Raw genomic sequence first — 25,972 nt, forward strand, 5'->3', positions numbered from 1 at the left:
CGTATTTCTGTGATTAATAATTGGTACATATTCCGATGGTAACCGTGATTCTAATAACATTTATTGAAAAGTAACAGAATTTTGTCTGTTCTCCAGCACAAAAATTTATAAAATTAAATAACTATTTTTTATGTATATAGAAGGTGGGCCATAATTCACTAAAGGGTTACAAACAGTATCATTCACCATTAAAATAAGGTGATTGTAATTTTTTTCTGTAGGCGTCGTAGTAGAAACATGGGGAACAGTTTTCTAACTACCATTTTGCTCTTATGTTTTAGATTGCGTGAAACAGACGTCCAGAAAGTGCTATATGGAAAAATGCATTGCCGCGCAACAAATGAAAATTCTTGAACTTTATTTTGAAAATCATATGTCAATTGGTTTTGACACAAATAGAGAATCGCCACCAATTTCGTATTAGGAATCCATTTTCTGAAACAATGATTCGTAGTTTGATTCGACATTTTAGAAGGTATGGTGTAGTACGTGATTTGTCACAATCGATGAGACCATGCTCGACGAAAGTTTAGGAAGCAATTGAACAGGTAGGAACTAGGAAGGAGTATCGAAGAAGCACCAAAAACTTCTATAAGAAGACATGATATTGCTGAATACCTACTGCTGGGTGAAACGACACTGCGTCGTACTTTAAAATGTGATTTACATCTCAATTTCTACAAACTGCAATTGGAGCAACAATTACAACAAATAAATTATTGGTATTTGTTTAGTTTTACTATGTGCATTCAGAAGTTGGTTTGTGAGAATGAAGATCTTATTTACAATTTGATTTTGAGTAATGAAGCACACTTACACCTCCATCTAACGAAATTGTACGTTCTGGGACAGCGAGAATCCCAGGCTATCCAGCAGTATCCAGTACTCCGTGTCAAACATATAATATATAGTGATGTTACATCCCTGAGAATCGTTAAGCTATATACTTCTTCAAGCACGATAATGGCAATGTATAGATACACTAACCGACGCTCGATACCGGGTGGTGATTCAAAAGTTCTTGTGCCGTGCAGTGGAGAACTGGCCAGATATTTACTTCAAGCAAGATGACGCAACAGTGCACATATCCAGGGACATGATGGCATTTCTTCGGTCAATTATTGGGCGTCAAATCGTTTCACAAAATTCGGACACTGACTGGCTCCACAAACGTCAGTTTTAACAGCACTACACTTCTTTTTAGAACACCTCAATGAATGGGTATATTGCAATAAATTCAAACATTAGAGAAGCTCAAGGACAACATCCGCCCAGAAACCCAGGAGGTAACTCCGGTAACATTGAGCAGTGTAATGGCGAATGTAATGTCAGGGGATCATGCGTGCAAACTTAATAATGTGTGGACATCTAAGTGGAATTATTTTTCACATCTAGATTACAGACATTTTCGCTTATGTAACGTAAGCAATACAACCAATTCAATACATATTGCTAACAAATGCGAGGAGTATGCAATTTTGAGACTCCTTCGTGACTTATGGCCCTGTATTAAACATGTATATAAATACTTTTGTATTGTTGAATTTGTACTTCAATAAAATTACCGATTTCTCTTAAAGAATATAGTTCACCTTGACATCTTTCGGTGACAGTGAGTAGTCTGTGTCCTGCTACTGATGCCTGGTAATGCATATTCTGTGTTCTGCTACAAGAACAGCCATTTTTGAATCTGTAACGAGAAATAAGATACTTGTAGCAGGACCAACTACTCTTAATGTCCAAAAAATTTAGAATCTCCTTTAGAATTGTAGAATGTTTGTTTTAAATTTATTTGATTAATGTTATTTGCAATGGAAAAAGGGATACTGTTACGATTTTTGTGCTGGAGACTAGTAGGTTACTATAAGGAAAGACTTTGTTAACATATAATACGGTATACTTTTTTATGTAAAGGATCTCTTTCTGTTTATAATACTGCCTGATTGATGCCAGTAGATGGCGATAGCGTGCTGGCTGCTTGCAGATTTGAAGCTATTGTGACGAGTGTTAAAAACTGGTAGTTTCAATTTAATCACTTCAAAATAGGACAAGATCGTAAACCATAAGTTTTTATTTGACTTGATTTGGGTTTAGCTTCCCTTTCAGCAGTAAGGCTATATGAGACGCGCACCTATAGCTTAACGTGGGATGCGAACCACATGAACTTCCGTCAAGAACCGAACCCGAGTCTCCCACACCAAAGGCGCGCACGCTATCCGCTTAGCCACGAGGGAGCTCTGTAACCATATTTAGATTCGGACTTAAATATTTGCGTATTTGTGCAGTAATATATTGATATGATTTAATCGCAACTTAAACTGCAATTGTTTGAATTCAATTTTGAATATTGATGATGCTGAACGTGAAAATGTTTTGCTGTTTATTAGTAGGACATGGGCCTAATCATATTTAAATTTAATCATTAATATGTCTGTAATCGCAAGTTAGTTAGTGGACAAACTTTAGAAAAGAAGTTAAATGTAAACAAATAGACATTTTAATTAACTTAAGCATGATTTTAACATAAAACATAGAGCAAGCCGAAGATTTGAGTGAACAACTAATCATTAAACACAGCAAAAGTTATAATGAAGTAAGGTTCAGTCTTTATTTGTACTTACGTAGTCTGACTGACTTACAATAGTCTATCACAAAATAAGGTGAATTTGTCTCTAAAACTCAGAGCTTTTGTAAAGCTTATTATTATTATTATTATTATTATTATTATTATTATTATTATTATTATTATTATTATTATTATTATTATTATTATTATTATTATTATTATTATTATTATTTTCTATGTTCCAGATACTAATCTGAGGGAAGTCTGATGGCAATTACAGCCTTCTACGTCAACGTCTGATACCTAGAGCATTTTAAATATAGCGCATTGACTTGAACATTACTCCGAGGATGAGGTGTGCAGTGTTATTCTTTTTTTTGGGGGGGGGGCAAGGAACAGAAACCATCAGACATTCATCGAGCATTGGTAGAAGTCTATAGAGAAAGTGTTCTGTCGCAGAAACAAGCGTATGTGTGGTGCAACGAATTTGCAACTGGTTGGAGGACTATGACAGATGATGGCAGAAATAACAAATCAGCAACGTTCATCACCGACAGAAATGTGTGACGTCGATGCGATAATTTGTGAAGACATAAGAATGAGTTTCCGTGACATTGCAGATGAATTGCAAGTCTCATATTGTTCAGTGAGGAATATTGTCCATGATCAACTTGACTTCAGAAAACTGTGGGCGCGCTGGGTGCCAAAACATCTGAGTGAGAACCAGAAACACATTCCAATAGGTATTTCCCTACCCAACTCACACAATAACGGGCAACTCACGGATCATAACGGGCAATGAAACCCTAATACTCCTATTAACACCTCAATCAAAACACCAGAGAATGAGATGGACACATCCGTCGTTACACTGGCCAAAAAAATCAAGACAGACAACACTTCCCAAGAAAACTGGGTGTTATTCATATTGAATTTCTGACAAAGGGTACGAGCATTATTGTGGACACGTACCACCAAACCATGAACAGACTGAAACCAGCTATATGTCAAAAGCGGAAAAGGGCACTACGAGACAGTGTTATTACTGCGTGATAACACATGACCATACGCAGTCCAACGGACCCGTACACGCATCATGAGTTTCAACTGGAAAATTCTTAATCATCCATCGTAGAGCGAGGATTTAGCTCCTTCGAAGTACCATTTGCTTGGATCCCTAAAGAAACACCTTTGTTGGCGTCATTTCAATACAAAGGAAGCGGCACAACAGGCTACTGTTACCTGGTTAGGGAACCTAGAACAACATTTCTTTCCAAAGAGCATGAACAATTTGGTGTTACGTTGGAATGCATGTTTGGAACGCAATGGTTCCTATGTCGAATGCTAGTGTGATACCATGTGTCAAACATGATACATTTTCAGATATTTATATCTGGCCATTTTCCAGTAAATCGAAACTTCACCTTACTTTTTGATATACCTATGTAATCATATAAGCCGGCTAACAAAAAGAAGTTTACTTGAAAGTGAAAATACATCTCATATATTCAACTAAATTTCTCACTATTAGCATTTCTTGGTTTGAGGAATTCCGTTCTCTAATCTATTCTACTGCATTGTATACAGAATATACATGACTCATTCATCAATGCCCAGGCACACTGAGTGTATAGCTAGAATCGTTAAGTTTGGACAAAAATCTTCTTTTGGGTTCAAATACACATACTAAGGGGTAAAAAGAAGTTCCGATTTTTCCGAATGAATCGAGTACTTTTACAAATTCGTGAAGTTTGAGCGATGAAAATTGACATATAAACTCCTCGTTACAAATAACTGAACACTTTTCTTTTTCAGAATTTTCGAAAATGCAGTATTTAAAGGGCGAAACGGAACAACTTCCATAATATTCTAATTTCGGATTTTATATTCATACAAGTGACAAATACAGTAGTTCGTCGATAATCCGGACGTCAAAAATCCGAAACGTCGAAAATACAAACGCGGTCCCTAGAAGCTAGTGACAGTACACTAATTGAGTTTTCTTTGTGTGAAGTCAATGTTCTTACGAAAGCTCATTCATATCTAATTATTTGTCATACATGTTTTTATTTTCCCTTAGGCCTATAAAAGTTAAGTTTTAAGTATGAGTTACAAGAACAGTGTAATTTAGTGTACGAGCAGGTTCTTCAGAAACATAAGATGTAAATAGTCTTATGTACGGTATTGTAATTACTGTATGTACTGTATAATCACTGCATCGATAAAAGAGCAACCATACAGTATATTTAAGCCTAAATGGTATTTCCTTGTCATTTTTGAAAATCCGAACAATTTGAAAATCCGAATACCTGTGGTCCCAATTAGTTCGGATTTTCGACACCCTACTGTAGTTGTAAGAAAAATGCCCTTCATTTGATTTTCAATTTTTTCTCGGTTCAAGATTAACTTTTAACTGCTATTTCAACGGTATTTATTAGTTTACATTAACCATAATGAATTAATTTCGAACTTTCATTGTTCATAAATTAGGAACTAGAAACCAGCATGCCACAATATTTTACACGCTTGTATAGCAGGTCATGGTCTCTACTACCATGTCTACTACCATTTCATCCCCATCGAATGAGTTCGGTGTATGTTTTTGAGCCTGTATAAGAATATTTTTCAATTTATGAAGCTTGCAAAGTTTACCAAATGTCTTTAGCTACTCATATTCCGACATCTGAAATCTTTTAGACAACAGGGAAAGAAACATTTGAGTATAGTGTGAAATATGAAGTTCACAGTGTATTTAGTGAGGAAGAAGAGAAGAGACTAATTACATACATAACAACTGCAGCTAAGATTAATTATTTACCAAAAAAAAAAGTGTTCGACAGCTGGCTTATCGATATGCTCGCGCTAATAATAAGACCTACCTAAAGAGTTTTGATAATGGAGAAATTGCTAGGGAGGAGTAGATGCGAAGGTTTATGAAGCGACACAGAGAACTAGCACTTGGGACACCAGAATCAACTAGTTTACCGCGTGCGATATGTTTCAATAAGAACAATGCAAACCAATTTTTTGACCACCTAGAAGATATCCAATTCCTGCATCCAGAATCTGGAATGTTGAAGAGACTGTCATGTGTACGGTCCAAAAATCCTCCAAAATTATCACCCAGCAAGATGAATCTGCAAGTTAGAACCATTGTGTCCACTAAACGTGGAAGTCTGGTAACCGTGATAAGAGGAATAAATGCAATTGGTACCGGTAACCATATACCGCCAATGTTCATCTTTCTCTGTGTAAATTTTGAAAACTAGATGCTTAAAAGAGCACCACCTGGGACAATTGAAGTAGCTGACTCATCCGGTTCTTCGACTGAGGCCCTTTTCGTAGTTTCTGAAGCTTTTCATTGTATACACTATACTGTCAACGGACGAACGAGTTTTACTAATCATCGATAACCATGAAACGCGCTTATCTGTCGAGGCTGTTGAAATGGCTGCTGAAGCTTGTACAGCACAAACATTGAATTCTAGCTGGGATTATTTTGGGTTAGCCATTTCTGTACTGGACAATTTTTGCTAGACTGTACAACTACTGGAGTTGGAAAATTACATACTATTGTTTTTACCTAAAGAAAACGTTAGTTGCTGTTACATGCATTTTTTAACGTCGACGTATACAGATGTTATTTGGAATTCCATATTTCCTTTGCAGTACAACAACAAAGTTATGACTGTTACATTACACAGTTAGCTATGTTAAATCATTTTAGTTATTCGCTCGGTTCTTCAATGACACACGTTGAACAATTTCTTGCGCGAACTGAGCCAATGGAACACAGTTGGAACCCACTTACTTCGTGTCGCAGGAAATTTTCAGAAGAAACAAAAAGGTTCAAGGTGACATGAAGAGTAACATCCTGGCTAGTCTGTGCTTAATCACAACGCAAGGTAAGATAAACAAATAGCTTTGAGGTCATACCTTATGGAGCAATTCATTATATAGAGTAGCATTAAGATTTTAATAATTGCAATTATGCTGAAATCTAAAATTCTCATTCATTTCAAAACATTTTATAGAAATCACATACATTATAATGCCATGTAAAATCATATTTTATTATTTTCTATAGCTTATGCGAATGCAGCTAGTTATATATTTTGCAACTACGATAAATTATTAATTAAAGTATAACAGATTAACTTCTTAACTTTTATTATGTTAGATGTTTTCCATTCAATGATCCATATACACAGCGTATATACGTATATTTCAAGTATTCTTTTAATGTTTCTTTTCCTTCCAGATTCATCAGATCATCCACTTACATCACGTCCTTGAAAATGCCTAAATGTGTAGTAAGTACATCCTCTTCCTATTAATTAATTTTTTTTTATATTTATTATCTTTTTCCATTATATTAATTTTAATCTTGATTCTCCTCTTTTAACACACACACACACACACACACACACATATTCATATATATATATATATATATATATATATATATATATATATATATATATAAAACTCTAACTATTCATATTTTCATTTTTCTTGTACATTAATAAAATCTTTATCTGCAGGTTAAGTTGACTTCCACTACATTAATTATTTAACATTTCTATTGAGGACCTCGTGTGTAAGTGGGATATAGCTTCTGTATACCTTATGTTTTTTAAGTATTATTTTCTCTCTCTCTTTTATGGATCATACTTTCGGAAAATCACTAAGAAACATTAAAATAGTTTGCATACTAGAAACATCATTACATGGCATTTTATCTTGTACAGTAAAAGTCGTAATCTGAGCTTTCAAAATTAGATTCAATTGTAATAATAATCATAAACTTAGTTTGTGAATGCCTATTTAAGTGACTGAAGATTTGAAGTGTTGAATAGGTTTCTCTTAAACATAGAGGGCCTTATGCAGAGTCGTTTTGACGTGTGATTAGTGACATGCTAAAGAGTTCGACTAACAAATGTTTCCTGCAGTAGCCAGGTGTTTAGTATAACACTAATCATATGTCAAAACGACTCTGCATAAGGCGGAGAATGTCGAATAATTTAATTCCGATTTATATCAGTTCATCTTAAAATGTGATAGATGAGATAGGGAGAGAAGGAAAAGTCTTCCCCAAATAGATTTTAAAATTAGCAGTCCATTATTAGTTTCTTACTTTTTCAACAAATAAAAAATTACTTATTTTTCTATTTTACCTTTATATTAATTATTACACAGACGATTAATTAACTTTATACTGTATTATAGATATTTCCTCTCTTCAAATAAATTATTTTAATTTGTAACTAAAAAACATTTGTTTATTATTTATCAATTCGAAAAATTTATACTATTCTAAATTTATATCATGTGATGCAGACCAGTAATCTTATCACCAATTTTCTATATATCTTGTAATGCGCTATGGTATAGATTAGAATAGCGGCGCATTACAAGCTGGAGTATCATGCTGACCATCTTCCGGCCTACTTCAGGAAAAATACAGCCACTATGCGACAGCCCGGCTGAGCCAGCCAAAAACTGTAACAGCCTAACAGGCTCAGCCAAACTGTAGCGTGCTCCTGGCTGAACTGGCCAAACGGTAAGGAGCACGTCGACTGAAGTCACCAGAGACTGTGTCCTAAACGTACTATAACTCTATGGAAATTAATAAAATTTAAACTGAATAGTTCCGCTAAACTTTAATGTACCCATTATATAAAGTGACACTCTCTAAGGAGGAAAAAGTTTTGCACAACCGACATTTTTATAACAATAAGCGAAATACATCCAGATTCCAGCTGACAACGTGTCAAAGAAAAGAAACTAAATATTTACTACCGATGCGTCATATATATATATATATATATATATATATATATATATATATATATATATATATATATATATATATATATATTAAACCAGAGTTTACCAGAGTATACATGTAGGAACTCTTAACTTCAGATTAATTGGGATTAAAATTATTCTGATAAACTCTGAGCGTAGGGCGTTACTATTTAATTTGTATTATAAACCACCAAAAGAATTACTAACTTTCATTTCAGTTAGGCAGGTAACATTAACCGACATTCACATACCTTCAGGAACAAAATCTGAACTAAAGTAGAGTCATTTGACGTTAATTCGCAATAATTAAAGTTCGATTTTATGTGATAAAGTTAAAAGAAGTTTTCCACAGCTTCAAAAGTAGATCTCTAAGTCACTGCCAAATTCTAGGTTCAGATTTTTAAATAATTTGTAAGTCCCAAAGCAAATCTTGACTTTCCAGATCAGTTCAGTAGCTAGGTCGGGTTAATCTTAACTCACCTTCCAGTTCCCATATAGAACCACTGTTTTCTTTTACTTTATAATTTACTTTCATGTAAGAAACAATTCGAGTTCCACTTAAAGATCAATATATATTTTGTATACTATGCTTTCCTCCACTTTACTCAAAACACTTTGATGCTTATATTAATCTTTAGGCCTTAGTACTAAAAGTTACAACAACTGAGAATTATAGCATAGGCGTTATTAAATAACCATAAGAAAACATACTGGTGGCATGTATTGAGAATGAGGTTGCAGCTTACATAAAACAAAATATAGCCATGGACGATTTATAAAGGGAACGGTTATTATTATTATTATTATACCTAACTACAAAAAACGGGCTATATAACCATTATTAAGAACTCTTACCATTGTAGCGCAAATATTGCAGACTGGCCCAGTAAATCTGAACCTACATATGCTAAACTGTCGTCCCACTAACTTCTCCATCTGCTGCATATTCCTTCTCAGACGCATTACTCTTATGGCATGACAATAACCTTTCAAAGTAACATGTAGTAAAGGCCCATATAACCATAATAAGACTACCAACACTGGCATTACAGGGTTCTGGAGGAAGCACATCGAGTTCGAGTAAGCGTAAGCAACCATACTAATATTGTAATTGAGCTATATGTTAAACTGGACTGATAAATTCAGGTTAAAAAATTATAAAATAAAGGAAAGACAAGGATGTCAGTGAAACTATCCGTAAATTACTATATACACAAGTAGACCTTATGGTAGACAACTGAACCTTCTGACTGTTACGAATTCATAAAAAATCTCGTGTACCGGTAAACATGTACACATGTTACAACAACGGAACTGAGTTACTTTTAGCTAAGATTACGATTGTAATAATTTTTCAATAAAAATTTAATGTTTAATATTTAGAACATAACGCAAAGTTAGTATTAGTATTGGCGAGGAGACGGGCAGAAGCGAGACGCTCAACCTACTGCCACATGCTCTGCACCGAGGCGGAGATTTTAGTTACAAGTCATAGTAATAATACTATGCTGCCCCTCTACAAAAAGAATGAAAAATTTTCCTTATAAAAAATTTCCAAAAAAATAGGCATAAACGTGCGTCCGATATCTTCGAAGTTGAAATAAAATTTAAAAATCATTAAAAACTGAGAACACTACCGTTAAAGACCAGCCATTGACACCATATTAACCCGATTCTTCTTTCATTCATTCATGAGGACGAAGCCAATATCTTGTCTTTAACGCATAGTTCCATTCTCCTTCAAACACAGCTTATTACGATTGGGATGAAGCCTTTGACATAGTTACCTTCCTATCTTCTCCTACCTTACTGGATGACCATGGAGCTGGGCTCTTCGGCATACAGAACAGAATTAACTAACTAACTCTATGGCTTATCGAACCCGGAAGTTTAATGCCGCGTTCACAAAAGCTCTCTACTGACTTCTATCCTTAGCCAACTGGATCCAGTTTCAAATACTTTCAGTCTGTGTTCTCTCAGAGTAAGCGACCATGTTTCGCAACCATACAGAACAACAGGCATGATTCTCGTTTTATATAATTCAAACTCTTCGACAGAATTCGTGACAACAAGAAATTTTGAACTGAATAATAACACAAATTCGCTGCTTTTAGTCGGCATTTAATTCTTCGTGAATAGGTTTTCGTCTGTTAATATTATACAGAACAGAATGGATTTTTAAATTTTAAAAGATATAAACGCCTTAATTGCTGACCACTAGTTCGATTAAATAAACATACCGGTAACTCCTTCCTGGCCCCAACCTCCGCTGGTTACAGAGTAAGATCTTCAGATACTAGTTCAATTAGTCGTCATCTTGGGTTCAATGCGCCTTTTTTTCTCTTTTTTTTTCTTCCGAAACTAACGAACTAGTCTTCCCGAAACATTAACACACAGAACTATTCAAGAGCATTCAAAGTATAATAGAAATTCAAAGTATATTATTTATAAATATATGGTATTAATCTTACGAAAGAATATCAACAATAAAGAAAATGTCTATTAATTTGGAAAGAAAATGACTCATGTTTAGAAGCTTCTCCAAAGACTTCACAAGAGTACTAAGATAGCTTGGGCTTCGCAACAAGAAGTTTATCCCCTATCCACCATTTGTATGACTACCAACTACAGCAATTAAGAAGAAACGTTGCAATACTCAAATATATATACGACAATATAAAACAGAAAGAGCAATATATATATATATTACAATATAATTATAAGGAATTAAAAGATAAGGTCTACACGATTTATCCTATAATACCAAGTTTTAAAAAAATATTGAAGGAAGCGAAAACAAATAAAGAGTGATTTGAGTTTGTCCAGGGTTGCCATATTCAAAGCCGTAGCTAGAGAAAGGCGAGCGGGGCGGTCGCCCCGGCGCTGGTAGCAAAGGGGCGCCGAACGAGCAAGAAGAAAGAAAAGATGTCGGAAAAGAGTAAACGACGCGGCGCTCCCTAAAAGAATTGCGCCCTATTAAATCAATATTGTCGGTTTGCAAAGAAATATATTTGTTAAAAACTTGCTTGCTCGCTCCGCTCGCAACCCAAAATTTTCAATAAGAGTTATAACAAATTTTCTTGTTACTTAAAGAAACTTATTATATACGATTTGTTAATGACGACGTGATATACAATTTGTCGAGTAATGATTTATAGTGTATGTAGGAGCGTCTTGAAAACCAGAAACGGCCAAAGTCTGAAATACGTGTTCAGCGTTATGATCGTGATGAGTTAGCTTAGTTAATCACGCTTATCTACCCAATCGGATTAATCATGACGGTGAGGATAAAGGTATGAAAATGAGAGGAGTGTAGAGAGACACGCAAGCTGCTGTTCACGTAGGAATATTAAAAATTAAGTTAAAAAAGGGTAATAACATATTCAAAATCGTAGGGTAGGGGCTCAAAGGTCAGATCTTGCTTGAATTTCGTCTTTTTCAAAAACTAATTACAAGCAGTGATTTTTTTTTTATTCCATTGATGTATGAAATGCTTCCAATGTGAAGGAATTTATTGGGTCCGTTTCTCCATCAACTACTTTTATCTCCAGGATATGTTTTCTGTGCATACGTATCAGTTGTGCTCTGTTTTATCTATCTACATACAAGCGAAACATAAACCTTCTAAATTTCCGTTATATTTCACCAAATCTTTCTTACAATAAAACAGCAAACAAACTCTATGGCCTATAGAACCCGACGGTTTAATGCCGCGTTCATAAAACCTCTTCAATGACTTCTGTCCTTATACAACTGAATCCAGTTTCTACTTCGTATTCCTATTTCTGTGAGATTCATCTTAATATTGTCCTTCCATCTGCGTCTAGGTGTTCCTAATGCAAGTTTTCCGATTGGATTTCCAGTCAAAACTTTGAAAGCCTTCCTGCTTTCTTTCATTCTCGCTACATGACTTGTCCACTTGAGCCTCCTATACTTGATGACCCTAACAATGTTTGGTAAAGGGTGTAAATTATGCAATTTCTCGTTATGAAGTTTCCGTGATCCTAATTGCCGTTCCCCTTGAATTCAAATATTCATCTCAGGATTTTATTCTCAAATACTTTCAGTTTGCTTTCTTCCCTTACAATAAATGACTATGTTGAGCAACAATACAGAACGACAGGCATGATTATCGTTCTATGTATTTTGAGCTTCGAATTCCTCTACAGAATTCGCGACGACAAAAGATTTTGAACTGAATAATAACACGAATTCTCTGCTTTAAGTCGGCATTTAATTTCTTCGTGGATATGATTTTGGTCTGTTAATATTGACCCTGGATATTTGAAAGTATCCTCTTTATCGAAAATAATATTTGATACTTCGACGCATCCATAATTTGCAGTATTACGATCCCAGTGAACTTCCATGAATTTAGTTTTTTCTACATTTACTTCTAAGCCTGCAAGCATTTAATAATGTCTCTACATTTCTTTCTATTGTTCTACTGTCATCTCCTATCACATTTACTTCATCAGCATACGCCATAACCTGATGAATAGCATTCAGCTCTAGGCCCTGGTTGCTATCTTTGATTTTCCTCATAGCGTACTCCAGAATAAAGTTGAATAATAATGTTGACAATGTATCTCCTTGTTTCAGGCCATTCTCGACGAAGAAGCTCTTGGACAGGAACTTTCCTACTCGGAATTTACTTTGAAATCCGTTTAAACACATCCTAATTAAGGTTTGGGTACAAAACCTCGCGGCCAGAACCTCGCGGCGACAACCTCGCGGACCAAAACCTCGCCTGGCCAAAACCTCGCCTCCCAAAACCTCGCGGCCCAAAATCTCGCCGGGCCAAAACCCCGCCTGGCCAAAACCCCGCCGCCCAAAACCTCGCGGGCCAAAATCTCGCCGGGCCAAAACCCCGCCTGGCCAAAACCTCGCCGCCCAAAACCTCACGGGCCAAAATCTCGCGGGGCCAAAACCTCGCCTGGCCAAAACCTCGCCACCCAAAACCTCGCGGGCCAAAATCTCGCCGGGCCAAAACCTCGCGCCCCAAAATATCGCCATACCCAAAATCTCGCCTGACCAAAATGTAAATGTTCCAACAGATGATAAGGATGACGGTATAAAAGACGCTGTTTCAGAAGAAGTATCACGGGTATTTGACCAAGTCCCGCAATACCATATGAAAATTCTATTTCTGTATTAGAGGATTACAATGTGAAGGTAGGGCGACAGGATGTTTTTAAACTGGTTATAGGGAAAGAAAGTCTGCATAAGGAAAGTAATGACAACTAACGAGGTTAGTTTCGTGAACTTTGGAACATACAAAAACTTAAAATTTTAACTAAAATCTAATAATATTTATGAAAATATGAAACAATATATGAGTTTTTACGACGTCCCTTGATTATGTCCTATAGGTTAAAGGAGACGTAGATGACAAGGATGAAGGAAATGATCGAATAAAGAAAGTGGGAGGAAACGGGAATAACCCGAGAAAGCCCGATGTTTTGTATATTATTATTATTATTATTATTATTATTATTATTATTATTATTATTATTATTATTATTATTATTATTATTATTATTATTATTATTATTATTTGTAATGTGGAATTGAATATTAGGAAACACATTGGGTTAATTTTAAAGAAAAGTTTCATTCGCGGCGAGGTTTTGGCACGGCGAGGTTTTGGCCCGGCGAGATTTTGTCCCGCGAGGTTTTGGGCGGCGAGGTTTTGGCCACGCGAGATTTTGGGCGGCGAGGTTTTGGCCACGCGAGGTTTTGGCCTGGCGAGATTTTGTCCCGCGAGGTTTTGGGCGGCGAGGTTTTGGCCACGCGAGGTTTTGGCCCGGCGAGATTTTGTCCCGCGAGGTTTTGGGCGGCGAGGTTTTGGCCACGCGAGGTTTTGGTCCGGCGAGATTTTGTCCCGCGAGGTTTTGGCCGGCGAGATTCTTGGCGGCGATGTTTCGGCCGCGAGATTTTGTCCGTATACCCCTAATTAATCTAACTAGCCGTCTTCGGTATTCCAAATTCAGTAAGAATGTTGTATAATATTTTTGTCCTAATAGAATCGTGTTTTTCAAAAATCAATAAATAATTGATGTATCGAGGTATTGTGTTCCCATTTCTTTTCGAGTATTTGCCGAATGGTAAATATCTGGTCCATAGTTGATTGATTTCGTCTAAATTCATACTGATAATCACCAATAATTTCATCCGTATATGGGATTAATCTTACTTTAGTTTCGTTAGAAAAGTACATTGAAAGTGTCACTTAAAGAAATCACTGAAAAGAAGGAAAAAAATGGTCCGAAGGATCCCAGGTCAGTATTTGTAATACACAAGTTCAGATCAGTACTTACGATTTAGAATTCCCCGCTTTTCTAATTTTAAAATATGGCAACCCTAAGCTCGTCTCAATTAGATTTGGGTGTTTACGGTTATTTTAAATATTTTTATAACAAAGCTGTGGAAGAATGGTTACAATAATCCGGAGAAACATTTTGATATTAATGCTGTGGCCGAAGTGTTGGGAATCCACGTGCCTTCAGTACATCAAATGTTACCAGTGGATTTCGCCATTCAGGGATTTATCCCATAGATAGAAAGCAGTGAGACTTTTTACCAGCTTCTGTATCAGACTATCGACAGGATTGCCATCAAAGTGATATAGGTGAAAAGACCAACACTCCGGTGCAAGAACGAAACGAAACAACGGTGCAAGTTTCGCCTTCTGCTGAAGATTTGAATCTACACCAGTCCTTCCAGAGTAAGTACAACCATGCCCGAAAGCACAAACTCTACAAAGCACAAAACGTCAAAGATGGACTGATAGAATAGAGTAGTAACAGGCACAGCTAAAAAGCAAAAATTGAAAAATAAGAAAGAACACAGAGCTACACGGAAAGGAAATAAGAAACAAGAACAACAAAGAAAAGGAAAGAAGAAACCCAGCAGAAAAATTAGCTTCGAAACGTCTGATGAAGAATCTGAGGAGAACATAAGCCCGCATGAAGATGATGATAGTGATGTTATGTTTGCAGAACTGATGAACACAGAATTTGAATTAGACGAGAGCATTGAAGTGCATAATCTTAATCCGGATGACTGTGTTGATGCAGTTTAAGAGAAAACGAAGCATTGAATTTTATGCAGAAAAGATTTGTTCAGTGGAATCAAATTTCAATGAATTTAAAATTATCTTATTGAAGCGTATTACAGGTACTGTAAGGTAAGTGCACCAGTAGCTGACACTGCTCCAAAAGCTGACACTTTTATCTTAAATTGAACATAATAAGGTCATTTGTGATCATTAACAGATTTCTCAGCGCACACACTTTTCTTGATGGTTTAGCAACATTTTGCTTAGTCGTGGTTAATTTGCGTGAGAACTGATAGAAGTATGACGAAGTTGAATTACGTGCTATGAAGAAATATGCAAAAATGAGAAGAATTCTTAAGAAATACGGTAAGCCTACTTACCTTGTTACTCTTATGTTAATTTATGATTTTTTTTTCTAGTTCAGTAGCATGTTGAATATGTATTCTGTTGGTGAAACTGTGTAGTGAATTGCGGGAGGAAAATTTTGTTAAATTTTAAATTCTAAAACTTCAGGAGGGGGGTGTCAGGTATTGGTGTCCTTTTGTGTAGGGTTATTCCAGTAGCTGACACTGCATGTCAGGCATTGGTAAACAGCATAACGGCATTAATTTATGAATTTCATACATAATTTACACGAGAAAGTAATACTTATCTTCTGTTATCAATTTCACTAAATTTGGATGTCTCGGTCCAAAAGCTGACAGGGGTTGTCACTTATTAGAGCAGCAAAATACTGATTTGTACCAAAACCTGACATAAAAATTTTCAATGGATTTGAGCAACGCAATAATGCAAACATAATTTTACAGAAAAAATGTGGTTGTTCTGAAGCAGATTTAAGACAAAATAAAACTTCGTGATCTCCTTTTTAATTTTTCATTGATTAGAACACAAATATATAGTGGCACTTTCTCCTGTAGTTGAAAACTAGATGAGCCGAGGTGTGTGACCAGCCGAGAGTGTGGTATTTTATCCAGGCACCTTAAGATCCATCCAGAATTCTTAACGCAGACAAGATTGCATCCTTTTCGTTTCCGAAAGGAAATAAGGTGTTAGTTCGTAAGGAAGAAAAAACTATCTATATATATAAAAGAGAACGCACAAAATCCTTTGTCCGCTCATCACGCTAATACGGCTGAACCGATTTCTTTCATTTTTGGGGGGTTGTTAGGATTTGGACCCTAGATGGTTTTTATCATATCACTTTAATTTTTAATTACCAGTGTCTTGAGATAATTGACCAATCAGGTGTCCATACGTAGAAAAAATCCTTTGTCCGCTCATCACGCTAATACGGCTGAACCGATTTCTTTCATTTTTGGGGGGTTGTTAGGATGTGGACCCTAGATGGTTTTTATCATATCACTTTAATTTTCAATTACCAGTGTCTTGAGATAATTGACCATTCAGGTGTCCATACGTACAAATCCTTTGTTATTAGTTCATCATAGGTATAAAAATAAACGTATTTATATGCAACCCGCATGACCGTGTGACTCGGCGGGTTAACATAACTGACAGGCGCTATAAATCACTTGAAAGCGAAAAAATAAAAATTATCTAAGTAACAAAGTTTATTGCGTTCCGGGGTGACCGCAGCGAAGCGGGGTGAACGCTGCTAGTATACACATATGCAAGCAATGATGAAAAAGAATGTATGACAATGCTGATTACAACTAGTGCATGTATTTTGGCTCTCCCGATGGTTGTATAGAGTTGCTGGGGTATGGTAGATCTGAGTAGGTTGGATGACAGTAGAGACATTTTATGAATATGTATGACTAATGTGTTTCAACCATGGCTTGAAAAGTCAAATATCCAAACTCTTGTGTTGGTTTTCCTTGATGGTCATGCATAGCATCTCACTGAGCCTCTAAGCACTTTTTGTAGTAACAATGGTATTGTGCTTGTAGCTTTGTATCCGAATTCTACTCATGTTCTTCAACCGATGGATGTTTCAGTTTTCCATCCACTCAAGAGCGCTTGGAAATGTGGTGTGCATCAGTGGAGAATCAAACATGACGGTAGAAAGCATAGAAATGAAGACTTTGCACCTCTTTTGTAAAAATACAATGAAAATGTCAATAACTCCTACTGCAATACAAAACGGATTCAGAGCATGTGGTCTCTACGCATTTAACGCTGATAATGTAGACTATCAAAAGTTCAGGAAAGGAGGAACAACTTGAGAGATATCTTCCGGAAATCTCTCCAATGAAACTCATCACGGCCAAATAAATTAATTCTTGTGTTTCCTAAAACAAAGAATTTGTACTGAGAAAGTTAAAAAAATCTCCGATTGTGATGGCACACTTTTACGCAACATAGAAGATAAAAATCTTTTCCTCCTATGGATGCAGAGAAGTGTAGCAGACATGATCCTCCACCCAGAATAGACAACAAAGTTACGGATGTAATATCTACTCAACAAAATTCGAATGACACTACTAATATATCAATTTCAAGCACTTCGGAAATTACAGGAACACACGTTTCTACACTGTAAAAACTGTATAGTTGGAATAACCCAGAATTCTGGGTTGAAAAAGTGACAACCACGCCGTATTGTCTTAGAAATCAGAAAATATGGTTATAATAACAATACGAGAAGTCAAAACTAGTAGAAAATAAAAACCCCTGGCATGACCTGGATTCGAACTCACACCGCGCGGCTGTTAAGCGCGTGCGTTATCCACCAGACCAACCGGAATCTTAGTTTAGGCTGTGTGATAACAAGAATTACAGCATACTTTGGAAGCAATTGTTTAGTCACTTTGAATTTAAAACAAGTCAATTAAAAAAACTAAACCAAACCAAACATCACTCGGAATATTGAATCAATGCCATTAAAAGCTAGTTTAGTACAGCAGCTATTTATCAATGTTAACGTATGTTTTGAGAGAAATTGTCTTCACTCTTGGCGAAGTGTACTGAGTGAACTGCAGTGCTCTTCGCCAAGAGTGAAGAAAATTTCTCTCAAAACATACGTTAACATTGATAAATAGCTGCTGTACTAAACTAGCTTTTAATGGCATTGATTCAATATTCCGGGTGATGTTTGGTTTGGTTTAGTTTTTTTTAATTGACTTGTTTTAAATTCAAAGTGACTAAAAATTGCTTCCAAAGTATCCTGTAATTCTTGTTATCACACAGCCTAAACTAAGATTCCGGTTGGTCTGGTGGATAACGCACGCGCTTAACAGCCGCGCGGTGTGAGTTCGAATCCAGGTCGTGCCAGAGGTTTTTATTTTTTACTAGTTTTGACTTCTCGTATTGTTATTATAACCATATTTTCTGATTTCTAAGACAATACGGCGTGGTTGTCACTTTTTCAACCCAGAATTCTGGGTTATTCCAACTATACAGTTTTTACAGTGTACGCAAGAACAAGTTTCAGAAGTAACTAAAATTTCTACTCATCAATATAGAAGTGAAATTATGTTTTCAATTCCAAGGCCTTCGGAAACTACAGAAACTGACGTTCCTAACCATGAACAGAACTCCTCCGTGGCTAAGCGGTTAGTGTACGCGCCTTTGGCGCGGGAGACCCGGGTTCGATTCCCGGCGGGAGCTCAAGTGGTTCGGATTCCACGTTAATCAGTAGGTCCACGTCTCATATAGCCTCGTTGCTGAACGGGGCGTTAAACTCAAAATCAACTCAATCTAACCATGAACAGAGAGCAAAGAAAAGTACTGATACTATTAATTCCCTTACCATTTAAAAGATCTTTATTTTGGTCGCACCATACAATCACTCCTACCTTAAAGAGTAGGAGAGAGAAAATAGCTTCAGTCGCAACATCGGCAGAGTGGAAGAAATATAATATAATATAATATAATATAAAATTGAATATTTTCCAGGGAGGATTTTGAAGACTAAGAAAAACGAAGCTTTCGTCAAAGTTACGCTAAAGACTAGATATGGTTGGTGTTGGCCGAATGTACAACACAAGCTATGGTATGCATATGAAGACATATTGAAAAAAAAATCACCTAAATATGATTTGATTCCAAGGTGGGAGCATATCTGATAGAAGAAATTGAAAATGAAATGAAATCTTTGAGTTTTACGTCCCACGGTTATGCCTGTTAGGCTAAAGGAGACGGTGATAATGAGAGATGAGTGAAATGGTGGAATGAAGAAAGTGGGAGGAAACGGGAGTACCCCGAGAAAACCCACGAACACGGTGTCTGTCCACCACAAAGTTCACTTGGCGGGGGTTGGGATCGAACCCGGGACCCCAAGCACCAGAGGTGAACGCTGTACCACTGAGCCACCGCGCCCCCCATAGAAGAAATTGAGAATTATCGCGTTAACAAAAGCTAAGAGATGTCTTGAAATTTTAAATGGATGTATTTGAATAAGTACTAAACAAAGAGCAAATTCTACCTATTATAAATCTGTTACTTCCGTTTAAGCTACATTTTAAAAGAATACATGATGTTATTCGTACTAACAAGTGATTTCATTATATATACATTCTTTAAAGTAAAACTGTCAGCTTTTGGCACATTACTATGTCAGGCATTGGATCATTGGTATTTTCTGTGTGTCAGCAACTGGTACAAGTGGGTTATGTTTCATATAAATTTCGGTAACTCATATATGTTTATCTGAAAGTCTTATATCAATTGAAAACCTTTCCTTAAACTTAAACCTTTCAGTTACTAAAGCCATAATCTTCCTATGTTCTTTTATTTACAAACCAAAGCATTAGATTTAGAAATGCATCCTTAAAGTGTCAGCTATTGGTGCACTTACCTTAAATACATTTTATGAAGACTCTCCAGGACAGTTTGATGTGAATGCATCTGATATTATAGTGAAACTGCCACCACCCGTTAGGCCAATAGGTTCCAGTAGAGTGTCTCAACAATTGTGGTTTCAAGTGGATTTTGGTTCTTATAATGTAGTATAATAGATCGCGTAGGTCGAGATCGTTTCCACGAATAAGCCAATATTTCCTAATTTAGTAATTCCTTATGCTATTTTCTGATAGACCTACGTCTATTTTACATGCAAAGAATTAGAACAAAATATGCTCAACATGTGTTCAATTTTGTAATTGTTTTAAAGCCACTTTTTCGGGTTTTTAAGAGTAGACTGACTAATGCAATATTCCTATAGTCTTCTTTTCATATTTTAGTTATTGATAGGTTTACGAATTTTTCAATAAATAAGTAAGGTTAACCTTCCGATTAATATTACCTTCAATATGATGGTAAAACTCTGATCAGAGTAAGTATAAAAATATCAATTCTCCTCTTTCATATGCTTTTGTATGTCAAAAACAACAAATCTGAATAAATCTTAGAATAGTTATTTGTGGTTTAGTTTCTGTGACCTACCATATTACAAGTATACGTTTCGAGGTACATGAGTATTTGTACCATGGAACACTTTCTTAGGAGTTTTTGAAACTTTAAAAACATAAGGAACAATAGAAATAAGAACTTAAAATAATGACACATTTTCATTCAGAAAACTTCCAAGTTTAAATGCACTGCAATAGAATTGCAGAAATAACTGTTGGTAACATTATATCTTGGAAAATGCAAAAAGTGTTCCATGATACAATAGTTTCCCCTATATGGTGTTTTGACTTGAAAGTGTAATGAAGTACTTACGGTTGATTAACACAGTGTCTGGCAGTGATGATGAATCTGTCGCAGAGTATGGAACCCCCACAGCTATACATATGAGTGTGGTTGAACTGAGTCTTCACCAGCGCCTGCCAGCAATAGCGTTTGTCTTCCACATCTTCACCTCCGATGATCCGAAGAGTGTGCACGCTACCACAAGCTGAAAATAAAAGACAAAGAAAAACAAAGAACTTCAAAATATTTGAAAATTGTACGTATATAATGTTATTGGTGTTTAATGGAAAAGTCTAAAACTGAGACGTATATCAATCCAGAGATCTAATTTTCAACAAAACAGAATTAGAGGCCAACAGATAAATTCTCATGTGTAATATTTTGAGAAAATCGAATTTATGAAGGTAATAAAAAGTAAATTGACAGCTTTTATTCTGTTCGAGTATACAAGGTTAAATACCAGATTCTATGCAGCAACACACATACACAATTCCTAACAGTAGTGCACATTCTATTTCTAATAATACTAATAAAATTAGTTTATCTGCATAATTTTCTAACAGAATTTACTGGATTAGTTCGTTTTGTTGAAACAATCATTATTATGGAGAAATATGGGCATAACACTATATGATCAACTTCTGACTAATATACAGCATCCTGAAAGTATTATTGAATAGCATTTTGGATGTAATATAAAATTAGGCAAATAAATTGAAGTATTTGTAGGATGTCCTACAAAGTTGTTTACACTGTTTAGACTTTTAAATTTGTAATATACCATTACAGTTGAAAGTAATGGCAACTTTTTTTTTACGCACCCTGTACCTAGCAATTTTTTTTTTAATTCAATTTCGGTTTAGTTACACAATTTACTTACTCTCTTTACTTCGAATTAAATATAATAAACCCAAAGGTTTTATTAGTAACCATATTCCCACTGTATAATATATTTATTTATATTTTGATTGAGTGTAAATCCCATTTACGGATATATAACTTGAATAGTTACAAGGTTTACCATTCTGACGTCATACCGGAACATAGTTCCGTTATTGGATATAAATTTCCTTAATTTCAGACCAATGTAGATTTTGGCCAGGTACCTAATCTTTCCCTCACCCCCTCTCACTAGTCCATAGTCACTTTCAGATCCGGTTATATCTGGATTTGCCAAATTTCCATTCGCTTTGTAATTTCCGCGGCTAAAGTTTTCTTTCTGATTGGAGGAATTCTCTTACCTCTGGCTTTTTCGGCGCAATGTTATCAGAACAATCGACGACACCCTACAAGGAGCAGCTTGTGAATTTTGTGCTACATATTTTTCGGGAAGAATTCCAATTTACAAGGACAACTAAGGTAACATATAATGTAATCCAATAGTTAAAGATTTACAACAGAATAGGAGCCCGAAAAATCCGCAAATTTTGGTAAAGAAGCTGCAATTCAGTGAAATAACAAATTCCAGTTCTGTTTACTAGGAAGCCATGTTTGCTGCCTATCGAGAATAGACAACAGTGAAAGAGTGACTTTACTTTTTTTTTATTTCAAACTCAAGTAGGGATTAGGGAAATTACGACCTGTTTGGTGCATGTTGTTCGTGTATTAAGTAAATGTGACTTTCTATTATTTATTCAGTAATCGCATGTACGTAGGTTTGATGGTTGTAAAGTGAATAATAATAATGGCAGCTTAAGTTAGCTTAAAAGGGCTCCTATCCCCTTTTCCAAATTGAACCAGTTTCTAGCGGGGGAATGGGTTAGTTATTGTTCGTTTTAGGGCCTTTTCCCCTTTCAGGGGAAGGGTCCCTCCATAAACCTCGTTAAGGTGCCCCCCGGGCATCAATTTTTGGCAATCATTATGTAAACAATTGGTCAGGTCAATTAGACCTAGTGTTACCTTTCTCATTTTTGACCCCCTTTAAATTAAATAGAGCCGACTGTATATATATCGACGAGGGAGTAATGTATTTTAAATCTAATGTGTTAGGTTATTTTCGTCAACGTGCATGTAACTAAATGGTGCATGTTTAGTTTAGTTAGTTGTCTTTATGTATAATACTAACAGTGGTGTATGTAGTTAGTAGGTTTGTGTGAGTGTGTGAATTTTCGATTTGGACAGTGTATAAATATGCTTTAATTTAGTACCATTTTTCTAACATAAATAAACCAGAGTAAATATTAAATTTCCGATTAATGAGTACAAGTATATATTTCAGTACACGGTAAATTATGCCTCCACTACAGCGCCATAGCGTCAGTTTTCGGTAGTCAATTGTTTGTTGACATTACGACATCGCATAACTTAGTGATCTAGATTGTTTGATTTTGGCCATTTATTCTCAAATTACTTCCCGTGGACATGGTTTTCGGTTCGGATGAGTATACCTTCCTATAAGATAGCATGAGATCTTACTGTACTGAAAATTTCAGTTTGCTAGGTCCAATAGTAAATGAATAATCCGCTGAAATAAAGAACACCTATTTTCTTAATAGAAGTAAAACCCATATGCTGTTACTGTTTGTTTAAAAATGTAGTATTAAATTCTTTTTCTCTCCCGTGGCTGTAGAAAATTCCATTGTTGCTTCAGTTTTATCAACAAATCAGAAATAGATTAATCGTTGACAATTTAACTTTCCGTAAATACATGTATGATTTTTTTTTTAAACCTGCAAAGTAAATACAATTTGGGTGCTTCGAAATAAAGAGTACGTGGTTCGATGAATGTGATCGTGTGGTGGTTTGAGCGTGATAGATTGTGATAGTTATATATATATATATTTATTACTGCGTAATGTAAATATGTGTATGGCCTGCGTGTAAAATGTACGAAATAGGGTGTTTATAAAATATTACTTCGTGCGGAAATTAGTAGATAACGAATGAATGTAATGAAATGTTAATAATATGATATATAATATGAATAAGATGATGACCCCTATAGTTAAATGGATAGGCCTAGTGAATTTTATATAGTGAAAATATGAATATGTTTACGAAAAAAAAAAAAATCTCTCGCGTTTTGACTTCCACACCAGTGCATTCATCCAACCGAGTTTGCTACTTGAATGTAAATTATAGTTGGGAATTGTGTGTTACTTTGCATTTATGTACCTCATAATAACAGCCCCAGATCTTAAGCCTTTCAATAGATAGAGTAGTATCATGTGGGAATTACTTCTAAAGGATGACAGAAATGATAATTAAGAAAACCAACTGCTATATCCTGTGATCAACGAAAAGTACAGGTTTCGGTCAGTTGTACCTTTAACATTCATAGCCTCTCCGAGATTTTTTTTTTTTGTTGCTTACCTTATTTATTTATGGTGCAGTGTTCATATAACTCAGTTCGGACTATCCGATTAAATTAACTGCTACTAAATTTAGCGTACCAGGACGTCGACCCCTAGTCCCCTTAAGTATTTTCATGTCTTTTCTTAGTTTAATTAGATGAGGGAAATTAACGACGTCCCAGACGGTGGCATGTCTGCGCTGGGTAGCCATCGGTGATGTTTCGGTAATAGAAGTCACCGATCCAAAATTCAGTTTATTTATTTAATTTTTTTTTTATTTTGGCGAATTACTAATTAGGGATACCTTAGCTATTACTCTAATTTCATCCCTATTCTGGAATCTTCTAGTTTCCAAGAGGTCGGATGATTTTTTTTTCTTTTCTTGAAATTCTAAATTAGCGCCTTCTCTAACCTTCCGGACGATTTCCGGGAACCTGCTGGTTTGGGCCGGATACGGGGATCGGATTTCAATCTTACAACCAAACTCTTGTGGGATTGGGATCTGATGGACACAGAACTTGCATCCTTGGCAGCAGGGCGTTCCTTGAGTCTACGTATTTGAGTAGACCACCCTTTTGGCATGTTAAGAATATTTTGGCTATGGATTTGTTGAGATAGAAATTCGACTTTTGTCTTTGTAGCGTTAGTTATTTCTCACTTAAGTCTTTGGCGCCACTATTCTTAGTCTTTCTTTTCTATCTCTCTCTCTGTCTTCATTACTTCGAGATTTTTTTTTTTAATTTTTCAACCTTGCCCCCCCCCCCGATTTCTGAAACTCATGAAAATGTACAATATTCATATAACTTATTTCGATCGTATGTACTAACTGAGACATCGAGGGATACAATTCGTGGAGGTATTGAGCACAACTCAGGACCATTTCCGCGATATTCAATCCACCACTGGAGAAATTGACGGGAAGGTACACTATGCTTTTAGATTCCTAGAGACCTTTGTTATTCATTGATCATACAACTTATATCAAATGGATTACTGATTTCTGGTTTTTATTTCTATTGATTGGTCATATAGTGTGTATGTATTAATAGTTTGGGCCCACTAGTTTCGAATAACATTGATTTTTTTTTGTTGTATATACATCTATATATATGTACTTACATAGTTTTAAAAGTTACGTGCCTGCTCTATTTGTTGCATTTTCCACTTCTTATGTCAACTTATTAAATAACACCAACTATTTTTTATATATATATATATGCGGATCTTTAGTAAATTGAAAATGATTATTGATTATCGGGTTTATACATATAAAATATAATGTTGCAACCTTATGAAGGAAAAAGGTGAATTTTGATAGTCAGGGTTTTGTTTTGTCTTTGAGCCAAATAAATATAAATATTTATAAAATATGAATACTTGTCGAATATGAACGGTTATGTAGAAGTTAAACGTCGACGAAATATTAAGATAGATATTAAAGTGAAATTTATTGTATTAATTAATATGAATACATATATATATATATATATGCGAGTATGTATGTAATGGGCTCGGTATTTACCCTGGTTTTGTTTAGGTTGCCATAGGTTTTTGACATCCGACCTTTACCAACTATTTGTGACATATAGTGTTACCGCGTATATTGTAATAAATTACATTTTGTTGAGTGGTTACTGATGTCTG

The 25,972-nt window shown here is 35.5% G+C and overlaps 1 protein-coding gene across 1 annotated transcript in view; it reads right to left on the reverse strand.

The window, feature by feature from the left end:
• Nucleotides 1–25,972, reverse strand: part of LOC145662158 (trypsin-1-like) — a 131,278-nt gene that overhangs the window by 86,292 nt on the left and 19,014 nt on the right. Inside the window, exon 2 of the mRNA XM_081727492.1 lies at nt 21,066–21,240. Coding sequence (XP_081583618.1) covers nt 21,066–21,240 — 175 coding nt within the window. The remainder of the gene's footprint in view (nt 1–21,065; nt 21,241–25,972) is intronic.

This window comes from Thermobia domestica, chromosome 10 (genome assembly GCF_964235325.1).
Source record: "Thermobia domestica chromosome 10, izTheDome1.hap1.1, whole genome shotgun sequence".
In the NCBI taxonomy this organism is placed as follows: Eukaryota; Metazoa; Arthropoda; class Insecta; order Zygentoma; family Lepismatidae; genus Thermobia; species Thermobia domestica.